This window comes from Patiria miniata, unplaced genomic scaffold (assembly GCF_015706575.1).
Source record: "Patiria miniata isolate m_02_andy unplaced genomic scaffold, ASM1570657v1 HiC_scaffold_5, whole genome shotgun sequence".
NCBI lineage: Eukaryota > Metazoa > Echinodermata > Asteroidea > Valvatida > Asterinidae > Patiria > Patiria miniata.
In genome coordinates, this window is record NW_024037072.1 from 21,456,201 (window position 1) to 21,477,930 (window position 21,730).

General features: G+C 40.5%; 1 protein-coding gene across 5 annotated transcripts in view; it reads right to left on the reverse strand.

The window, feature by feature from the left end:
* Nucleotides 1-1,987: 1,987 nt before the first annotated feature.
* The window catches only part of LOC119740276 (77 kDa echinoderm microtubule-associated protein-like), a 74,254-nt gene continuing 54,511 nt past the window's right edge, over nt 1,988-21,730 (reverse strand). For 4 of the 5 annotated variants that reach the window (XM_038215539.1, XM_038215538.1, XM_038215536.1 and 1 more), the window contains 10 exons: nt 21,539-21,541; nt 20,354-20,453; nt 17,979-18,130; nt 16,499-16,627; nt 15,240-15,374; nt 13,064-13,220; nt 11,026-11,123; nt 7,713-7,896; nt 6,455-6,585; nt 1,988-5,518 (listed from right to left, as the gene is read on the reverse strand). In XM_038215539.1, the coding sequence (XP_038071467.1) occupies nt 5,393-5,518; nt 6,455-6,585; nt 7,713-7,896; nt 11,026-11,123; nt 13,064-13,220; nt 15,240-15,374; nt 16,499-16,627; nt 17,979-18,130; nt 20,354-20,453; nt 21,539-21,541 (1,215 nt within the window). In that variant the 3' untranslated portion in view covers nt 1,988-5,392. The remainder of the gene's footprint in view (nt 5,519-6,454; nt 6,586-7,712; nt 7,897-11,025; nt 11,124-13,063; nt 13,221-15,239; nt 15,375-16,498; nt 16,628-17,978; nt 18,131-20,353; nt 20,454-21,538; nt 21,542-21,730) is intronic. The other variant, XM_038215537.1, reaches the window with a different exon arrangement.

The window sequence follows — 21,730 nt, forward strand, 5'->3', positions numbered from 1 at the left end:
ATGGTTCCAAGAGCCACACGCCCGGTAAACCGCTTTAGCTGGCGGGCTAAATCAAGTGAGAGGTTGGTGTTAAAACGGCACCACCGGGCGAAAGACTTCCTCGATGAAATCACCAGCCAGGGCAGAAGCGGTCCATAGAAAACTTAACATCTACGTGTTCGTGACCATGGCGACCACCTAGTTGGAAGAAGTCGGCTGTGATCAAGCCTGGAGAGGGATGGGCACCGCCAGGATAACTCTGCCCAAGACCCACTGCATGACAATGAGCCACATGTTAACGACTACACCGAATCTGTCGTCCCCGGGGTAACAAGGCCTGGATCTTCCGTCGCACATTAGAGGTGACAAAAATGCTACTTGTGCAACCTCACCACAGAAGATCTGTGGGAGGGAGAACATTACAATTGCCACATGGAATGTGACAGCATTTTCTCAGGCGGGGACTCCGTGAAGTCCGATGATGGAAGAATATTGGAGAACGCCTTACAGAAGAAGGTCATATACTGTACTACAGTGAAGAACTTGACAAACACACCAATGGCGTTGGATTCCTTGTCAACAAGAACATCAGGAACTCAGTTCTTGGGTGCCGCCCAGTATCGAGCTGACTTATTTTCATCCGCTTTCCAGCAGCACCATTCAACATCACAGTACACAGTCACCTTCTTCGTCTTGGATCGTGCTGACTCGTGACTGTCTCTGCTTTGTGAGATCCTTCACAACTTGGAATGCTCGCCTACTGTTCTTGTTGAGGCTGTCTTCAATGTCCATACACACATCTTACATCTTTGTAAGTTACTGATCCTGTTTATAGCAGTGGTGAAGATTTTTTGCCAATTATTGCTTGGAAGGACTCCACGGTGGTAGAATCCTTCAATCTGTCCAATCTGGTGTCCATTGAGCTTCCTCAGCTGTACTATAAGGTTCATGATCACCAGGCCGTGGTCACCTACATCTGCACCTGGGAATGTCCATGTTTTTGCTCTCTAGATCACCAATCGAAACCGGTTCTGCTCCAAGATGTTATCAATTTTGTTGTGGTGTATTCCATTTGGACATGGCAGGTCCAGCATCGTGATGCCTTATGGTCACCGAGGGTGTTTGCCAGCACCATGTCGTAACTTGCGAATTCCGACAGGCGTAATCCTCGCTTGTTCGTTTTAGCATCAGCTCTAACCTTGGCATTCCAGTTATCCTGGATGATAATTATGTCCTTTTTTTTGTCTGCCCTGTTGATGATGCCCTGGAGTTGAGTGTAGAATTCCTCCCCTTGGTCATCGTCGTACTCTGTTGTTGGTGTATACATGTAGGCCTGTACCACTGTCTCACTGAAGAAAAGGACATCATTGATCGATGGCCGGAGTACTGTTCATGAGACCTATAGTACCAGCCAGACTTGTATGACTCGTGACTCGGACTCGAGTCCGACTCGAGACACATTTTTTATGATTCGGACTCAGACTTGAGACACTTTGACTTACGACTCGGACTCGGACTGGGGCTATACGGACTCGGCTTGGACTCGAACTGACTTGTGACTCGACGGAAATTACCGCACTGCACACGCGCACATACGTATCATTAACCAAAGTATGTTTTCTGATAACAATTTTGGTAGGTTACTTTGGGATAAATGTAAATGATGTGCCTTCAATAAAGAAAGTGAAGCCAGGATTTTGGCCCCGCTGAACTAGCCACGTCTTGCATACTACTCATGCAAGGTCCAACTTGCACAGGAATTTGTGAAGTATGCAATGCATTTTTGAAATAACATTTATGAAATATGCGATGCATGCAGAGAGTTGTTATAAAATGTTATACCTGTGAAGACCAGATTGCGCTGATCTTGAGCTGCTGCAGAAACTGGTCTCATGGCCTGATGAACAGGGGTAATAATTGTGAAATGCTTTGAGGCCTTGGGTATAAAGCGCTATATAAGCACTATATATTATTATCATTATTATTAAATGACTCGATTTCAAAAATATCCTTGTATTATATGTAGGCCTATTTTATTTTGACCATTAGAAATACAGATCCACAGTGGTACTCCACATGAAAAATACAGCTTAAATGTGTAACAATATTGTCATTATCTTACAGTATACGCTTACGTCACATTGTGGCAACTACAAAGTTCTTACATCTATTCATCATCTCCGGGCCAGGTCTTGTTTGTTTTTGTCAAATTGGCTTTACTTATTCATTCGACAAAGATTTGTTTTACCAAAAAGGTAGTAACTTGATCGCAGCTCACCATATGCCAAAATCTACAACACAAAACCAAATATAGGCCCTAGTCTCACACTACAGTTGAGAGTAAACCAGAGATAAATGAGCAGGTTTATCTTAACTTGCTATTTTTGTTTTCTTCTGAAGATTCTACATTCAACTACACTTCCTAATTAGTCTGGTGCCATTGCCAAATATATGGTGATCTAAGCCTAGATCTGCCTTGACCTTTGGAACCATACAAAGATGGCCACCAATGACCTTACCAGATAAATCAAATATCCTTTTAAAGGCGTGGTAAATCAAACAGAATGTCTTTTCTGAGAAAAGAAGGGAACAAAAACAATTACACCAGCAGCTTTCAAGATTACTTTACTGTACCTCAAAAAATTGCTCCTCGTAACTACGCAAAATAGAATGCAGTCAATTGCAATGACCACGTACTTATCTGCTAAAGATGCTGTTATAAATTAATGGCAACCATGGCTGAGTCTCCATGTGCCTTTGTAGGCAGATTCTCCACTATTTGTGTGAACAGTAAAGGACACTCTCTGGAACAAAATCAACTTACATTAACACTACTTGTAGCCTCCATGTTCTCTTCCCATTCAGTTTTTTCCACATCGAATTTGAAACAACAAAAAAAGGGAGGATTCTATGTAGAATTTGATTTTGTTCAAGTTCACATTAACAGAAAATGTGAAATTTCATTTTCAAGTCACAAAATTTGAATAGAAAAAAGTAATTGAATGATGAACTTAGGTACTAAATCAAATCAAAAATTTAAAAAAGATCCAAAAATCAATTAAATTATTCTAAACTGCAAACCATTCTTAACCCACAACAAAAAGTGTTAGGCCAGTGCCTTCCCAAATACCAGTGCACATTCAAATATCAACAACTTTCACAATGGCACCAGTGTCAATCACAATGTAAAAAAAAGGTTGAAATCATTAAGAAATATCTTTAAATGTCCTTTGCAAGTTTTCTTCCTTGTAACCTAACCAACTGCATTTGTGTTGTTTCTAGCAGATCTGGCATAAGAGACTTTAATTACTAAAATTGCTGGGGATTTCCCGGCGACGCCTACACACTACTTAAGCTGCCTTCGTATCCAAAGTGCAACCTCTCTGCATCTCTCAACAGAAAAGTCAGTTGAAAGACCAATAATTTTTGCTGATAAATGTGCATTAAGATGCCTACAAATTCTACATCCCTTTTTAATAGCCAAGATTTGACATTGCAAAAAAATTAAATAATGGCCGTTTCACATGAATGTAGTATTTCTTTAAACTCATTAAACTTTAATGCTTTTTTTTTTTTTACTTTTGTTGAATTTTTCTATTTTTAGTTTACTGACAGGTTTCCCTGGTGATATTTCAACGATATGCCGCCTCTGTAAATTGTCGTTTGCTTTCAATCATAAGACCTTAAATGCTATCACACTGAATTTGACGTTTGCTTGTACTAACCACCACCACCACTGAATGCATCTGCTCCAAATAAAATTGCTAAGACCAAGAGACGAATGTAAAAAATTCATCCGCTCGTGGCTTAGAATTCGTTGTAGTAAACATGAGCGTAAACTTGCTAAACAGTTTTGAAGAAACTGGTAAAAAAAGGTACAAAATGAAAGAAGTTTTTAAATAAATAACTTCCTTAAGGTGTTTTAACAACATGTGATGAAATCAAAGAAAACGCTGTCTATCCAGTAAACAAAAAAATAAAATCCGTTAGTGATCCATCTTTAAACGCATTATTCATAACCAATTTTTGATTTTTTTTTGACTAATTGTCATTAAAAAGAAAAACTTCTGATTGCCTTGAGCTGCCAACATATGAGCAATTAATGTCTAAACATAAAAGTTTTTGGGTATTTCTTTGGACATTACTGCTTCATAGACACAGCATCACAAGATAAAGCTTCAGACAGGTGAACTCTACCAGTTCAGTGAAAATCTGTCAACCTGTCTAAAAAAAAGAAGTCCAATGTGACACTTCAGGGGTGAGATTTGGGGGAAAATGAAAAACCCACGAAATAATCGCATTTGGGGGCTGCCACAGGCCCAAAACAACATAGGGTCAATGATATGTTTGTATTTGCCTAAAACACACTCCTCAAAATACCCATTTCTTTTTGTATGTAAACCATTCTATGTAAACCTTTAAAGATTGAGACCTTTATGGAAAATTCTCAAAATTACAGATTTCAAAGGGATTTTTTTTCTAAATCGTAAAAAATCCTTAGGAAACTGGTCACGTACATGATATCTCTTTTGTTCCAAACATCATTCTTGATAATCAAGCAGCTAGGTGAATTAGGTCTGAAGTCACATTATTCCATCCTAATTGTACATTTAATAAAGGGGAATACCCAGAATTGTGCAAAAATTGTTCAATACAAAGCAGATACCCGGGAAACGGGGTCACTTCAAAATTCCCCCTACCGGCTTGAAGACAGGATTTCCTAACCAACCTAAGTCTGAAATGCTGATTAATTTCACAAGGGAAAGTTTCTTTCATTGTAACCTGATCGGATAGCAAAGAACAAGTTCGGGTGCAAATTATAGTTAACCATAGTTTGACATAGTTTGAACGCAGGATGTGGTTGGATTACACTAGTTGACTATTTGGAACCGGACCACAGGGCACGGTTCTATCTCTAGTTACCAATAGCCATGCGCATCACAAGGCAGGGGGAACCACAACTAATAAGGAGTTTCGATATGAAATTTTGACCATCATTTGACTGCAGGTTGTCGCACAATGCTTAAAGAGCGCAGGTATAGCTACGTCACAGAGCAACCACTAGTTGACTAATGGTCCTCCCTGAACTTGCTCATACATAAGGATGTATAGTCTAAACACGAGTCTATCCAACAGCCTATTTTACAGTCATTTACGTGAAAAAAAGAAGACATTTCAAAGGATGATTAGGAGCCACAAAATGCTAAACTTGGGTTTTTTTTCCATAATTTTTATGAATACACATGTTAACTTGTAGACGTCCATTTATAGAAAGAAATCACAAGACATGATACAGGTCTGAAGAATTGTTTACTTTATAGAAACAACCTGGAACATTGAAAAAGCTATCTGTGCTTAAACCACTTGGTGAGAAAAGTTCCGTGGAAGAAAAACTAAATCGATTGTGCTGAGTTTACACCACTTTCCACTGCATGCAGGACATGTCACGACCACCAGTCGAGAAGAGACGTGTGTCATCACTGGAGAATTCCACTGCTGTTACGTGGCTGCTGTGACCGCGGTTACTATTGTGACCAGCCTGTGAAACACACAAATTAAAAATTAACTACAACATGTACTTAAAGGGAATGTACATCATTGGCCTTTGCTGTAATTTTCAGAAATGAACTATTTGAGGGGTTAGTATGATAGATCAAATATTGTTACACTGACATGTTTGAAGTTTGGTGTTCGAAAATGCTGGAAAAACCAAGAAAAACAAAAATGTTCCAGGAGTCTGGTTCCTTGACTCCACTAAAGATAAAATCGATCAATTTATAGATGCCGGAAAATTGTAAGGTTAGGGAACCAGTCCAGCTGGCCTGCACCCGTTCATGAACATGTAACCAATAGCAAACAAAATTTGGACTGAAAAAAGTGTAAACTTGGAGCAGTAGTTGAAAAATAGTTTGGTTTTTCCAACGGTGGTCGGCCGAACACCGTTGGAAATGTATACAAAAATACAATTTTCTTGAAAATGACTTCACACCAGGTGCCATACTTTTACAGGATGCTTTAAGACTGTCATTTACCAACATCCTAGTACGGTATTTCGTAAAAACTTAATAGTTTTATTTTTCGATGTTTGCAAATGTTGTCTATTCCCTTTAAACAATTACAAATAATTCGGTGCTTAATAGCACTTCATACAAATGTCCCGAAGCACTTCACAATTATTACCCCTGTTCATCAGGCTTTAAGATCAGTGTTAAGTAACTGTTTGGGATCAGTGCAAACTGTTCTCCTGGGTGGAGAGAGGCAACTCCAGTAAAGTGTCTTGCCCAGGAACACAAACACCATTATTCCCATTAAGGTTTCAACACCAGAGTGGGACACTCTAATCGTTAGTCCATAACACTCTATTTTAGTGGTGGGAGAAATCTGAGATTTCAAAATCCTCTTAATTTTTTTCAAACGGGATAACGGTTATCTGATTTCCCCGGAAGTTCCCATCCGTTTGATTCCTTGGCTGTACCTTGGGCTGGGTGACCGGGTAGCTGAAGAGGTTAATCTTGCCAAAGTCATCACCCGTAGCTAGGATTGCACCGGAATGAGAGCGACAGGCAGAATTGATGTCAGTCCCATCACTGCCCTCCTGCCAAATACCTGCCAAAAAAAATTAATTAATTAATTAATAAATAGCGTCTTTTTAAAATCAATCTGGGCTTAAAATAAAACTTAAAGGGAAAATACAACATTTGCAAACATCAAAAAATAAAACTACCAAATCATTTTGAAATACCTTGCTGGACTGTAAGTGAATGACAGTGTAAAGCATCCTGTAAAATCATGGCACCTGGTGTGCTGTCATTTTCAAGAAAAGTGGTATCTTTGTATGAATTTCCAACGCTGGTCGGCCGACCAGCATTGAAAAAAACTGGCTTTTTTTCAAATACTGGCCCCAATTGACCATCGCACTTGTTTGCAATCGATTACACACCTATGAACGGGTACAAGCCAGCTAGACTGGTTCCCTGACCTTACAATTCCCCAATGTATGTAAACTGCTCTGTTTCTTCTTAAATGGAGTCAGGGAACCAGACTACAGGAAAATGATTGCTTTTCTTGGTTTTTATAGCATTTTCGAACCCAAAACCTCAAAAAAGTCAGTGTAACTATATTTGCTATATATTTCCAACCCCCCAATTCCATCCATTTCTGAAAATTTCAGCAAAAGCAAATGATGTATATTCCCTTTAACTAAATGGCGTGATTTAGAAGCAGTGTTGAAGTTCAATTCCAGTCTTAATGCTAAAAATTTCTAACATTCCATACTGGTGCTTAGCAAACACCCCTCCCCAAATCCACATGGTGAAATGGGCTAGATTTGGACCAAAGTCATCTGAGATGGAAGGCCATTTTATTTCAAGATATTTCCCATTTTTGCAGCATTGCTGCTCTTGCTAGCATCTTGAATTTGGGCGCGATTCCTGGACACATGGCGTATACAGGTTTATGGCTTCTCACTAGCACCCCTTGAACACTGACAAAATTTAGGAACCGCCGACATGGGGCTTGATACCTCAGTTGGTAGAGCACCGGAACGGCAATCCGGAGGTCGCGGGTTCACACCCTGCTCCAGTCAATATGTTTGTTCAACTTTGAACACAATTAATATAAAGCACCTTGTCAGTTTCCTTTGTGATTTCTTTGAAAAAAACAAGATAAATAAAAAGAGATAGCACTGTTGGCAACTTTGTATTTCTGCCGCTGATTGCTTTTTATTCTCTTACCACAGACAGGGAAACCAAAGACACAGGTGAAGGTAGCCCACTCGGTGTCCCGCATGCTGGTAGCTGAGGGGATCTGACGGCAGTTCTCAGCCTTCCAGTACAGGATCTCATAATCGCCCGAGTTGGAGACCAGGTAGTTGGAGTCGGCTGACCAGTCTATGTGGGTTACAAAGCTGGAGTGACCCTGAGGGTGGGAAGCAAAGCGTTAAACGGTAACGGACAACGTGCACGGACAGTAGATGACGCTTTTCTAACCATTTTTTAAAGGCTCCAGTGGGAGACACACGGCATGCGCGTACTGATCTGCATTTGTACAGCACAAACGACATATGGCTTATGTGCTTGCGAGTGCTCACACACCAATGGTGTCCTTGCTTGAGCCTCATGAGGTGACATATGTGCATTGGAATGTCCATCCAGTGGTCTCCCCCATCTCTCCCTTTTTCAACGGTTTAGGGAGTACATACCTGGCAACATTTGATGTCAATGTGCATCTGGCTGCACTCTTTAATTTAATTAATAAAAAGGTTTGTCCAATAACCTGTTCAATCCCAGTATACAAACAACTCGGTTTGGCCTGCAAGTCTCAGTTTGGGTCATGATTGTTACTGGTTGTCTCAGTCAGTGATTCAGTCAGTCTGAGGACAATTGGCTGATTCCAATAATCTAGCAAAAAAGGTCTACCCAAAACGCTATCTGCAGACTACCATCTTCAGGGACCAATTGCATGACTCAAAATGTTATGTCCTACAATCACCATTATGTGCTTACGATACTATAGGGATGATATTGTCAATTTAAAAAATAACAGCGTTGCTGTTGAAACCCCTCAGCCAGAGTCAAGTTATCATCCGGAAACCATTAACCTTTAACTCAACGTGGTGACCTTGACCTTTGGCCTTTGACCCCAGAACCAGTCCCAACATGCCTGTACCAATGGGAAACCCCCTACCGAAGTTAGACACCAACATTTCATTTCTAACTCAAGTTATCATTCGGAACCATTTACATTGAACTCACCACGGTGACCTTGACCTTTGACCTTTTGACCCCAAAACCAATCCCAACTTGCCTGTACCCAAGGGCAAACCCCTACCTCAGTCAGACACCAAAATCTCATTTCTAACTCAAGTTATCATCCGGAAACCATTTACCTTTAACTCACCATGCTGACCTTGACCTTTGACCTTTTGACCCCAAAACCAATCCCAACTTGCCTTCTCCCAAGGGGAACCCTCTTCCAAAGTTAGACACCAAAATCGCATTTCTAACTCAAGTTATCATCCGGAAACCATTTACCTTTAACTCACAATGGTGACCTTGACCGTTGACCTTTTGACCCCAAAACCAATCCCAACTTGCCTACTCCCAAGGGCAACCCTCTACCAAAGTTAGACACCAAAATCTCATTTCTAACTCAAGTTATCATCCGGAAACCATTTACATTTAACTCACCACGGTGACCTTGACCTTTGACCTTTTGACCCGAAAACCAATCCCAACTTGCCTACTCCAAAGGGCAACCCTCTACCAAAGTTAGACACCAAAATCTCATTTCTAACTCAAGTTATCATCCTGAAACCATTTACATTGAACTCACCACGGTGACCTTGACCTTTGACCTTTTGACCCCAAAACCAATCCCAACTTGCCTACTCCCAAGGGCAACCCCCTATCAAAGTTAGACACCAAAATCTCATTTCTAACTCAAGTTATCATCCGGAAACCATTTACCTTTATCTCACCATGCTGACCTTGACCTTTTGACCCCAAAACCAATCCCAACTTGCCTACTCCCAAGGGCAACCCCCTATCAAAGTTAGACACCAAAATCTCATTTCTAACTCAAGTTATCATCCGGAAACCATTTACCTTTATCTCACCATGCTGACCTTGACCTTTGACCTTTTGACCCCAAAACCAATCCCAACTTGCCTACTCCCAAGGGCAACCCTCTTCCAAAGTTAGACACCAAAATCTCATTTCTAACTCAAGTTATCATCCGGAAACCATTTACATTTAACTCACCACGGTGACCTTGACCTTTGACCTTTTGACCTCAAAACCAATCCCAACTTGCCTACTCCCAAGGGCAACCCCCTACCGAAGTTACAACCCCAAACAACATTTCTAACTCAAGTTATCATCCGGAAACTAAGCTGCCCGGACGGACGGACACACATACATCCGGACGGACGGACGCCCTAGGCGATGACAATACCCCTCGAGCCTCTCGGCTGAGGGGTAAAAACATGTCTGAAAATTAGATGCAAGGTCTGACAGATGCATTTTTCCTATAGTGGAATCCGGCAACCAGAATTAGAAGCTTTTACTGCGGTGGTGTCACGCTCTCGCACATGCTGCACGCGTTCTTAAAGACGCGCGCATTTTGGTATTCTCATTGGTCGAAGAGGCCCGGAGTGCGTGTGTACTATCCGAGCGTGACTGGCGCCAGCCTGATGCCACCGCAGAAAATGGCTGCCGTCAGATTTGTCTATACTGACAATGCCTTTATCTCACATTCACAAAGTCTGATTTCAGACAAAAGACTTAAAAAACCTCATGCCTGAATACTGGCACAGACATTCTGTGCAAACTCTGTAAGCACATAAATCCAGAATACCAAAATTCCACGCTAACCTGTAAACAATGGCTACCATTAGTGCAGCATTTTCTACTCCAGTTACAAAGATTCTCTGCTTACAGGCTTACAGACCCTTAAAGCTATAGTCCATCATTTGCAGCTATTCAAAAAGTAGCTGGCAATTATTGTTGAAAAACATACATGGTTGAAAGATAGTAAGGGGACTAAACTCCCTGTGAAATTATTCTTTCTGGCAAGCTATCATTTTGAAGTAATCAACGAAAGAAGGCCTTTCCAACGGTGCTTCTTAAGACGCACCGTAGGAAAATTTAAATTTGTAGTTCGTTTTGTTATTCGGCGAAGCGCTCGCAAGCATTGGCACGACGCACACGCACCCCCTGTTGCTATAATTCATCAGATCAGTGCGCGACATCCCGTAGCTGCATTCGGTTCAGCGAGAACGTGTCTCGGACGCTGAATTCAGGCGCAATTCAAAACATGATTCAGCAACTTTTGATTTGAAATTGAGATCCTAGAATGCTGTTTTTTCTCAGAATATACAGCTGAAGCTGAGCTGAAACTTCATCAGGTTAGTTGTTCAGTACCCTTCTTTAGATTTTGAGCACTTTTGTTGCTTCAAACGAACAAAATGCACAAATTACAAATGATGGACTATAACTTTAACAGTAATCCCTGGATGTTACAAAGCTTACTGAGAGGAGCACTTACTGAGCATCTGCCAACTTTGCTGTACTTGCGTCCTTCCTCAGTCACTGCGTAGATGTAGATGTAGTTGTCATGGGAGGCAACTGCCAGATAGTTCCCATCTGGAAGTGGAATAAAGAAAAAGTTATGAACTGCTAGAAAGTAGGATAGGTGATGTTCATCTGGTAAGAAAAAAAAAACCCAATTGTTTTGAAGAATAACTGACCAATGACAGCACCATACTATCGATTCAGCTGACCTCCAGATCACTCCTTCATTGAGTACACGTATACGCACAACTCAACCTCATGCCCAAAGTTTACTTCATTTCACCTCACTCTTAATAGTAGACCCCGAGGGTAACTAGCTTTCCCATATTCCAATTTGTTACCATGATAACAAGTTAGGATATTGCATCATGTGATTTAACTTTAAAAATGCATACTCCATGTTTTGAAGGAATATTATGCATCACACTCCAGTTTGTCGGACAAATAATTCTCCCTTGTCCATTTAATATCATTTGAAGTGAAAAAGCAGCTGTTGGATGGTTGTGATTACCACATTTTGACACAAAATGGTTTTTCTGAAACCGAATTACTCCAGTCTTGTCCCCTAGATACTACACACACAAAAATACTGAAGACGGTTCAAGGCACCAGACTGATCAGCATCTCATTGTAATATCCAAGGTTCCGGATATAAAATGATTCAACGTGTTACCGTAGGTACAAGGATATCTCAGATCCAAGAACTGACTAATGACATCCCGAGCAAGGGACCAAATGCCTAGGGTAGAGAATTTACACACATTTCCAGTGTTGTAGACGAGTCCGTCACAAGTCCCTGCAAGTCCTGACAAGTCTATCACAAGACACCAAGTCCCAATTCAAGTCACAAGTTATTCAAGTGAACTTTGACAAAGGCATTGCTTTGTTATTGTTCAGCCCCTGTTGCTTGCGACTGGACTTGTGATAGACTTGACTACGACACTGACGTGTACTATGCTTTAGCCTGTAGCTGCTACACTTAATAAGACTGGTAAGCACAGAATATATGGGCAATCCACTTATAATGGGCCCAAAAGTGTGACATTTGAGAAGACCTTTAAGAGAAGAACTATAAGAAACACTTTGATAATAAAACTAGAATCTTGGTCTCTCAATTTTGGCTGTAAACATTGCAAGCTTTGAACAAATATCCTCACCTGCAAAGGATATATTTGGTATTGTATTTTAGAAGTATGGTGGATATTATTTTTAAAAGTCGTTAATGTTGAAAGTGTTAAAGAAGGACAGACATTTTAGATAAAAATGAAGAATGCTGTCAGTCAAAACCTAAAAAACTCAGCGTCAATGTGAAGAAGTATTTGATATTTTATAATCAGGATTTATACGTACGAACAGACTGGACATTCTTCACAAAATATCTGTCCCGGTTCCTTCGTAAACCTTATCACATCATCAATTTGAAGCCAGTGTTAAAACTGTTAGATTTTAGCTAGATAGCAATGTAAATGGGTTGAAAGTGCCTATTAGAAAGTGAATTTGGCCTAAGCACCCTTTTCCTTGCAGGGTGTCTGTCCTTGTCACATACGTATAACACACAAAAAAGTCCCGTTATTTTCTCAAGAAAAAAAGATTTCATACTTGCATTTTCTTGTCCTAGTCATCAACTTAGCAAGGTATAGGACAAAACTATAAGAAACACTAGCTCATCTATTATTCTTTTGCGACATCCATAAACGTATCTAATTGGCCCATTAGTGTGGAATTGCCCATTTGCTTACTGATAACAGGTGAACGACCCCATGCCATGGGATTTAAATTGCTTGTGATTGGTACTCAGCTAAATTTTGCAGATTTTGCTAAGTTCTATCAGGCATGCAACTGGAAAGTCACAAAAAAAGAGGAAACTCAAATCTTTCCAAGACTTTGTACAGTGTTTTTCTATTGTCAATTGCACACATGTGAAGACATGCACACATAAAAAAAAGAGGAAATCAGCTGATCCGAGGAAAAGTTGCATGCCTGTTCTATTCGATAACGAGAGTTAGCCTTACCTGGTGAGTACCTGACGATGTCATGCTGCTCGTTACCATCAGTGTGGACGGTCACCAGATCCTGGTTCTGGGCATCTAACACCATCCAACGTCCTGTCTTCATACCAAGGGCAACCACTCCACCGTTGGGATGGAAGCAGGCCGACTGGCAGGGATCCTACATCAGGGCAGCAATATCAAGACAATGATTTGGGTGTGTGTGGATACTGAAATCCAATGCAACGCTGAGTTTATTTCTAAAACGCAATGTTTTAGGCCATTGTGTTTCCTTTTACCATCCGGTTCTCTCCACTATTTTACATGTACATCAAACCTTCCTTTAATACCCGCAGGGCTACAAGGACAAATCTTTATGTTAATTTTAATAGAACTTCATTGTCCAAAAATAGTGTTGTCCAACGTGGCACTCTATATGTGACCTGTTCTGTCAAAATCAGACTTTTCTGGGCATAAGGTCGTAAATGAGAATTTTGCTTATGTTAAAACCTGTAATTCCTGGGCAAAGTTATGCTTTTTTGAAGTTCATTGTGTTGAAAAGTAGAAAACGGAGAAAATGGCCACGAATGTCACAGAACAGACATTACTTTAACTGATATACCTCAACAAATCATCAAAAATACTATATTTAGAGTTTAAATTAGGGTTTCAAACTTTTATATTATATTTTAGACATGTTCAGAATTACAAATATGCAAAAATTAGAAAATCGAAAAAAATCACCCCACATCGTTTTTTTTGGGCCTATCTCAATTTCAACGTCTGCCCAGAAGCGTCTGCTTTTGACAGAACAGGTCACATATTGGATTAGTCTGGATGACTCCTATAAAAATCATCACCCACTCATTTTTTTGGCTAGAAAACTAAAAAGTCAATTATTAATTGCATACTAAAGCTATGTGATAAGGATAATAACGGCCTTGATTACTGTCTTACACCAGTGTCTGTGCTCTGTCTTTCCATGTACGTCTGTCACTTGTCTGTCTGTCTATAGGCTGGGGAACAAAAGCTGATGCTTCACCCCCGACCTAGATATTGGCATTTAGTTAATGTTCACTATTATATCAATTGTAAATATATCCATGAACATGTATTGTCAATTTGAATATGTAACATTATGTTTCATCCTTTATGGCAGCATTGGAAAAAATGTATCACGTCCTATTGGGATATTTGGGTCAATACAATAGCTTTTAGAAGATGGAATTTAGCGGCGGGGTGATATAAATTAAATTTAGTTTTTAGGGTAAAATAGCTTTTACAAATCCAAGTAGCCCCCTACCCATTGTGTCCGCCACATGCCAAAAAGCTACTACATGTGTGCATGCCCCTTCTGTAAAGGCGTATAGGATAATTTGCCTTTCAAATATTTGTTCGTTTTCAATAATCAAAATCCAAAGAAGAATTTTCAAAACATAACCTGTTGAACTTTCAGCCCAGTGGATATTAGACAATTTTTGAGCAAACATTGAAAAAACCACGCACAACTTTTTCATCAGGAAACACAATTTCGTCTATATTACTGTTTATTTGTATCAAAATCAGTCAAGTGACTGATACCTACATTTCTTGGTTTCTTCTAAATGACAGCAAGCAAGACGGAATAATTTCATGGGGCGTTTAGTACCAGTACGATCCAAATCCAAATAAGCTTTTTGATAATAATTGGCTAGTTTACTTTTAGGATAAATGCAAATGATTCTATGTGCCTTTTCCCCAAACCCTCCTCAATCCTCAAAAATCCTCCTGCCAGTTTTGGATGATTTTAGAGGATTGAGGATGAATGGCAAAGATGTATCGCTTTTTTGTGGAGGATGCATTATGTCAAGCCAGTAGATCCTGCATTGGTTATGTTCAGCCATGCATAAGTCAGCCCTGTGTTTTTTCTCGTATTTCATCCGCACTGCTTCTAAACGCCATTCGCACTGCCTCAAACCCTAGAAGTGATTGGCAGAGGATTTTGGAGGATTGAGGCAGTGGTCACCCTCCACAGACTTAATTCAAGAAATAATGGATGATTTTGGAGGATTGAGGCTGAATCCAATTTTTCTTGGTTGCAATTGGAAGATTTTGCAGGATTGAGGTTGCATCGTAGCCAGAGGGCCTAGGGGGTTAGGGTTATAATGACCCACCAAATTCTGCTGAGAATAAGAACAATAAAGGGTTTGTTTTGAATTACCTCCTCCATGGTCTTCATCCAGAGTGGGCGATGCTGCTCTGCATCCCACATGATAACGTGCTTGTCATAGGCACAAGTCAGGAACAAGCTCTGATTGGGGTGCACGGCCAGACCCCAACACTCGTCGGTATGGGCCTGCAGAAGGGAAAGAGGAACGGCTAGGTGAGAGCAAAGAGGAACAAGCTAAACATATGGGAGGGGGGAGGGTTGGTACGACCCTTCAGACTGGTTTGGAATATTATAGAGAAAGTCATATCAAGTTCAAAACATTCAAATCTGCACTTTCATGGCGCAAGTGAATCATCTGAGATAACACCAAGGGTGATTGATTAAAAAGTTTGAGTACGGCTGACGCATCGACTTGCAATGGCACCTGATGGAGACATCATCTGCATGTTGGTTATTTATTTCTTGATCACCAAGTTAGTTCTCGAGTTGTTTCCAGTCATGGCAGCCATAATTGAAGCTCAAACTACACAAAACTACATTCAGACAAATGTTTAGTATATTCATTTCACAGTATACGCCTGATACCAGTGCCTGGTAGTCCGAAAGTTCTACTGAAAACAAAATGTGGTATGCCTTGTCGAGCTAGACCCAAAAAATCTTTTGGGACTCAGTCAGAAGACGACAGGCTGGCCCTTCGGGTCCAGCACAAATTTACTTTTTTTTGTTTGGCCCGCCATAAAGCAGGCTCTTATTTGCATAATCATCATTCTTCTTGGTCGTCTTCTTGGTTGGTTCATCTCCTAAATACTCCGCGTGGGAGTTTATACAGGAGACCAGAAACACCGGGGCAGGCCCCTTCTCTTCGCGATAAGTGTCACTGGGTTCTTTTACGTGCATTGGATTACACAACACACGGGACCTACGGCTTTACGTCCCATCCGAAGGACGAAGCAATAATGGTTAAGTGCCTTGCTCAAGGGCACAAGTGTCCACCCGCGGGCTCGAACCCATGCCACTGTTGCCTCTGAAACACCAGAGCACGAGTCCGGTGTTCTTAACCGCTAGGCCATGACACTCCACCGACTTGTTCCTATCCCCTCTTAATACTTTGTCTAATTTCAGAAGCTGTTTGTGTCCCAACATTATCCCATACTGTAAAATAAATACTTAAAAACAATTTGCCTCCCTTTTCTTTCTTATGGCGGTCCATCAATACCAAACTGTTTTTCATGTGTATGAGAAAAGCAAAGAAGCATGAAAGAAAGTTGAAAGAAAGTTGAAAGAGAAGGAACTGCCCTGGAAGGCCTTACCACAACGTCAGGGGTGAAGGTTTCGCCCTCCATGTCTCCGTGCAGAATGGCATTACGGGTTGTCCCTACATAGATGTCCTTGTCTTTACCTGGGCACAGACAGCGACACGGGCCAGTTGACTCGGGCAACTGCAAAAAAAGACAAACAGTGCTGTAATCTCCTAGTGCAAAATTTAGACATGGCATCCTTTTTTTTTCTCACTCTTTACCAATATTATAATTGAGTCCTTTTCCAAGTCTGCAAAGTGTACTGATATACAGGGTGGCCCACAAAAAAAACGGATGTGCATACTTCCACTACCTTTGGAATCAAACCACCCATACCAATGGATGGAGAATCTTTTTCGAAGAAATATGATACCAAGATCTCCCGATTCGGTCCAGTAGTTTTTGCAGCAGAGCCTATTTTGGGAAGCATACATGTATAACTGATCATGTGGGTATTATTACTTAACAATTAATACCTCTTTCTAATGACCTAGTAATTCATTGGGACAAAATGACTCCCAACCTTGCTTCACAAAATAGGCTATAGAACAAAAACTACTGGACCGAATCGGACGATCTTGGTATCATTTTTCGGCAAGATTACCATATGCGAAGTTCACTAATTTTCCTCTGTATTGACTAACAAGCCCCCAGATAGCAATTTCATGTCATCAAAGTCAATTTGAGCATTGAGAAAATACAAGCATTTTCTTGGAAAACACTTGGGATTTTTCTGTCCACTCTCATAGGGTTTGTACACAGAGTGTTGAGTGAATTTCGTACATGGAAATCTTTCCCATTTTTCTTGTAACAGAATTCCCCATGCATTGGTATAGGTTGTTTGCGTCTCAGGGTAGCGGAAGTACGCCATTCTGTTTTTTTGGGGGCCACCCTGTATAGACCATGAGCCCTGTGACGTCATACCAACAGGCAACTGCCGGGCAACCCAAACATTTAAGCATCTTTTTCATGTTATTTGGCCCGCGTTAAACAGTATATGACAACATTTTAAAACCACTCACTCTTCAAGAGATATACATGCAGTGCAGAAGAGAACCGTTTGCTGAAAGATGGCATCATGTGATCACAACATCCAATTTTGTAAACAAATGTCACATGGTCTGTACCTCAATTTTAAGACAGTTCAGTATTAGTCGTGCGCCCGTCTCGCTGCGTGTTCATACGCCTTCGATGCGCATTCAATAATCTCGAATGACCCGTGGCCCATATCATTGTGTGCATGTGCAATTGGAATACCGAACTGGCTTATTAATACCGCGAAACCACACAGAGCAGTCAGAGAATATGTACGTTTGATTATTGGTTGGGATCTCACTGTTTGGAGAAATCTGTATGCTGAAATGAAACTATTCCTCAAAAATACAGGTCTCATCTGCGCAATATCTCGTCTGAAAGGCCAACTGAATTACTCCTCGTAATTTTATGAGATGCCACCATAAACAAATCAAAAGGTAGATTGTTCACATCTTACCACTAGCGTGACAGTCACATCGTAGGAAGTATCAAAGATGTGGACTTTCCTGTCCTTACCCCCACCAGACAGGAACCTTCCGTCCTGAAGCATGACAAGGGAGAAGATTTGCCCCTCGTGAGCCTTGATGGCCTGGCTGATGCGGTTACTGCCTGGAATGGACATCAAGCGAAATGAGACCAGATTTAACAAATGGGTCATTCTGTAGACTCCGATGAACATGTCAGATGGTGATTTTAGAGGATTGTGGCTGAATCCAATTCTTACATTGTGGCAACTGGAGAATTCTGCAGGATTGAGGATGGTTTCTAGCCAAAAGAGCTTAGGGGTTAGGGTTAATCACGCATGATTTGTTCAATTTCAGGGCTACATTTGAAAGTAGAAATCCTCTTTTCAACAAACCCAAGTAAGAAATGCAAATTATCAAATAATTACCAAACTTTAAATGTCCCAATGTCCAAGGGCAGATTTTGCAGTAAGATTTGGTTGGAATGGCTGCCAAATCTCAAGTTTACTTTTCTGAAATAATATCATTCAATTCCAAATCTTGGTTCATTGCTTGACGAAGTTGACGTCTTTGATCACTTAATGTCACGACACCTCAGCCATCCCACCTGAAATGGAATTCGACACCACAGCAACTCCCTTCGGAAAATTCCTGGATCCTTCACTTAAAACTACAGTCCATCATTTGCAGCTATCCAAAAAGTAACTGACGTAATTATTGTTGAAAAGCATACTCAAGTGGTTGAAAGATAGTAAGGGGACTAAACTCCCTGTGAAATTATTCTTTCTGGCAAGCTGTCATTTCGAAGAAATCAACGAAAGAAGGCCTTTTAAATTTCTGTTAGTAGTTCCTTTTTATATTCGGCGAAGCTGGTGCAAGCGTTGGCACGACACACGCCAGTGTTCGATTTAGACGGGTGCACGCATGCACAGGTGCATGTACTTTTTCCTCTGTGCATGTAAACCTCTGATACTACGTGCACGCCGTGCACGTACTTTTTTTTAGGCCTAAAAACATACCTCGTATATTTACCCACGTTGAACAACTTGTCACATGCACGCGCACGCGATTTCACGCAACGAGCGACACACAGCCTGTGGTTAACGTACATGTACATATGATTTAGCACTCAGCAGCGCTGCATGACGTGTACTATAGCGATAAAAAGCTGGCCTGTGGAGTGTAGCCGTTTTCTAAACGCTTTCTTCGTGTACGTTCCGGCTTCATGCAATTCACCATCTGAACCACACAGCGCGGCGCATGCAACACGACTGGAAAAAAGACTAGGGGGTGTCGCTTTTGAGCAATTAGGTATACCCCTCTCTGGGCGATCGCTGCGTGTGTATGCTATGCAGTATATACTGCAGTGATATCGGCAAACCTCGTGCGATATTGTGACTGGTTGAAAGTTTTCATACATTGTTTGCGTGCATGTGTGCCGCGGCCAGCAAATATGCCTCCAAAAAGGAAACAAGTCGCCGCTCCAAAAAATACCATCTTGTCATTTTGGGGCAAAAAAAGCACGGAGAAAGACACTGACGTGATTACATCTGATTCTGCCCCATCGGATTCGACTGCAAGTGGTGGCAATGACACGGCGGAACCTGATATTAGGCCTACTACTTCGGCTTCGGCTTCTCGCGATCGCGGTTGCAATGTTGGGCCCAATCATGACCACATGCACATCAAAGGAAAATAACATTTTGAAGTTTGTCAGAGATTAATCTATTGATGAAATAAACATACAGCGAATGCGAATGCCAATTATTACTACAGAAACACATTTTATTTGCAAAACAAAACAACACCCTTAACAGCACTAACATTTTAAAATTTGTAGGAATACACATATTTTACAACAACAAATACCTATCGCTCTTTTGGGTTATGACTTGTGTGCACACTTTTTTGTGCATGTAAAATTTATTTTGTGCATGTAACTTTTTTAGTCTACATGCACCAGTGCATGTGATTTTTTTTTTCTAAATCGACCACTGACACACGCGCGCGCGCGATTGCTAGAATTCGTCGGATCAGTGCTCGACATCGCGTAGCTGCCATCGGCTCAGTGAGAAAGTGTCTCGGATGCTGAATTCAGGCCCAATTCAAAACATGATTCAGCAACTTTTGATTTGAAATCGAGATCCTAGAATGTTGTTTTTGTTGAAATATACACCTGAAGCTGAGCTGAAACTTCATCAGGTGAGTCGTTCAGTACCCTTCTTTAGACTTTTAGCACGTTTGTTGCTTCAAACGAACAAAATGCATACATTACAAATGATGGACTATACCTTTAAATGGAATTTGACACCTCAGCCATTTCCCTTTAAAAAATTCCTGGATCCTCCACTTAATGACCCTTGCTTACCTTTGGCCCAAATGAAGATGTTGCCGTTGGAATCACCGGTGAGCAGATCGCCATTGCCAGCAAATGTAAAGCACAACACAAACTTGGGCTTGTCATGTTTCTGTGAAAAGATGAGGCAATCATTTAAAAACAAAACAAGACACAATGTCATATATGAGACTGGAAGACGTATGGTTAAGTTGTGAGAAATTTACAATAGCTCCCTTGTCACAATTTTGACACTTCACAGCTAATGTTTATTATCCCATTCCAAATCATAAACCTAACTCATTTTTACACTGGACTTCCTAAATATGAAAAACTGAAGTTGATAAAAACATTCACTGCCAATGTTAGGAAACAATTCACTCATTAAACAAATGTTTAGTGCTCGTATCTTTTTCTTGCCCAGTAATTTTTTCTTTGGACATTCATTCATGACATACAAATTGGGATGTCTTCTTAATATTTCTTCAACCTATAAGACTGAAAATTCCCAGGTAATTTTAGTTTTTAAAAGCACAAAGAAATGACATCTGATTTATGGACACCATTTCAGTATCTGATTTGAGCACGAAGGAGGATTTCACAGATATTTTCAAGTCAACGAGAAACCGATGTAGTGGCAGATGGTGATATATGCGCAAATAAGAAACATTGGAAGAGTGTTCACTGGAAGAGTACCAAAAGAACTTTGACCAAAGCCAATCTCCATTACCACAAGATCAACACATTGCAGGCATTTTCTGTAACAGCCAGTAAGATTTCGAACAGATTAAAACAAGAAGGAATATAGCTTGGGAAAGAAACATACTGGGGAATAGCAGTGTAAATCTACTTTTCAAAATAATTCTCAATCAAAGTCTCTTAAATTGGTTTTGCCGCTGAGCGAAAACTGTCAATTCTTTTTGCAAATATTTACATGGAGACAGAGGGAATTTGTCATTACCAGCACAATAAAGTTTGGCTTTCAAAGATCTAGAAAAGCACTTGGACTCATATCATTGGTACTGTGCCATCAGCAATATACGATGGAAATTAATAAAAAACAATATTACAGAAAAACCCAACGTCTATACTCCACAATTTTCAATAGGCCCATGCAGGGGTGCGTTAATGAACAGTGCATGACAGGTAAACATTGGAGGGGCTGCATGCTGGTATAAACAAGCAATATTAAGCAACTACTTCACAATAAAGACGTACCTTCTGTAGTCCACAAAGCACATTTTTTTTGAAAGATCAAAGCATAGAACAGTAACAGTCAAAAGTGAAATTGACTCAGAATAGACACATACATGTACAAGTAAGGAATAACAATAAGTAGTAGACAATCATGGAAATATAGACAATTGTGGAAATATTTACCACAAGAGTATTTTACAGTTTTTATCAGGC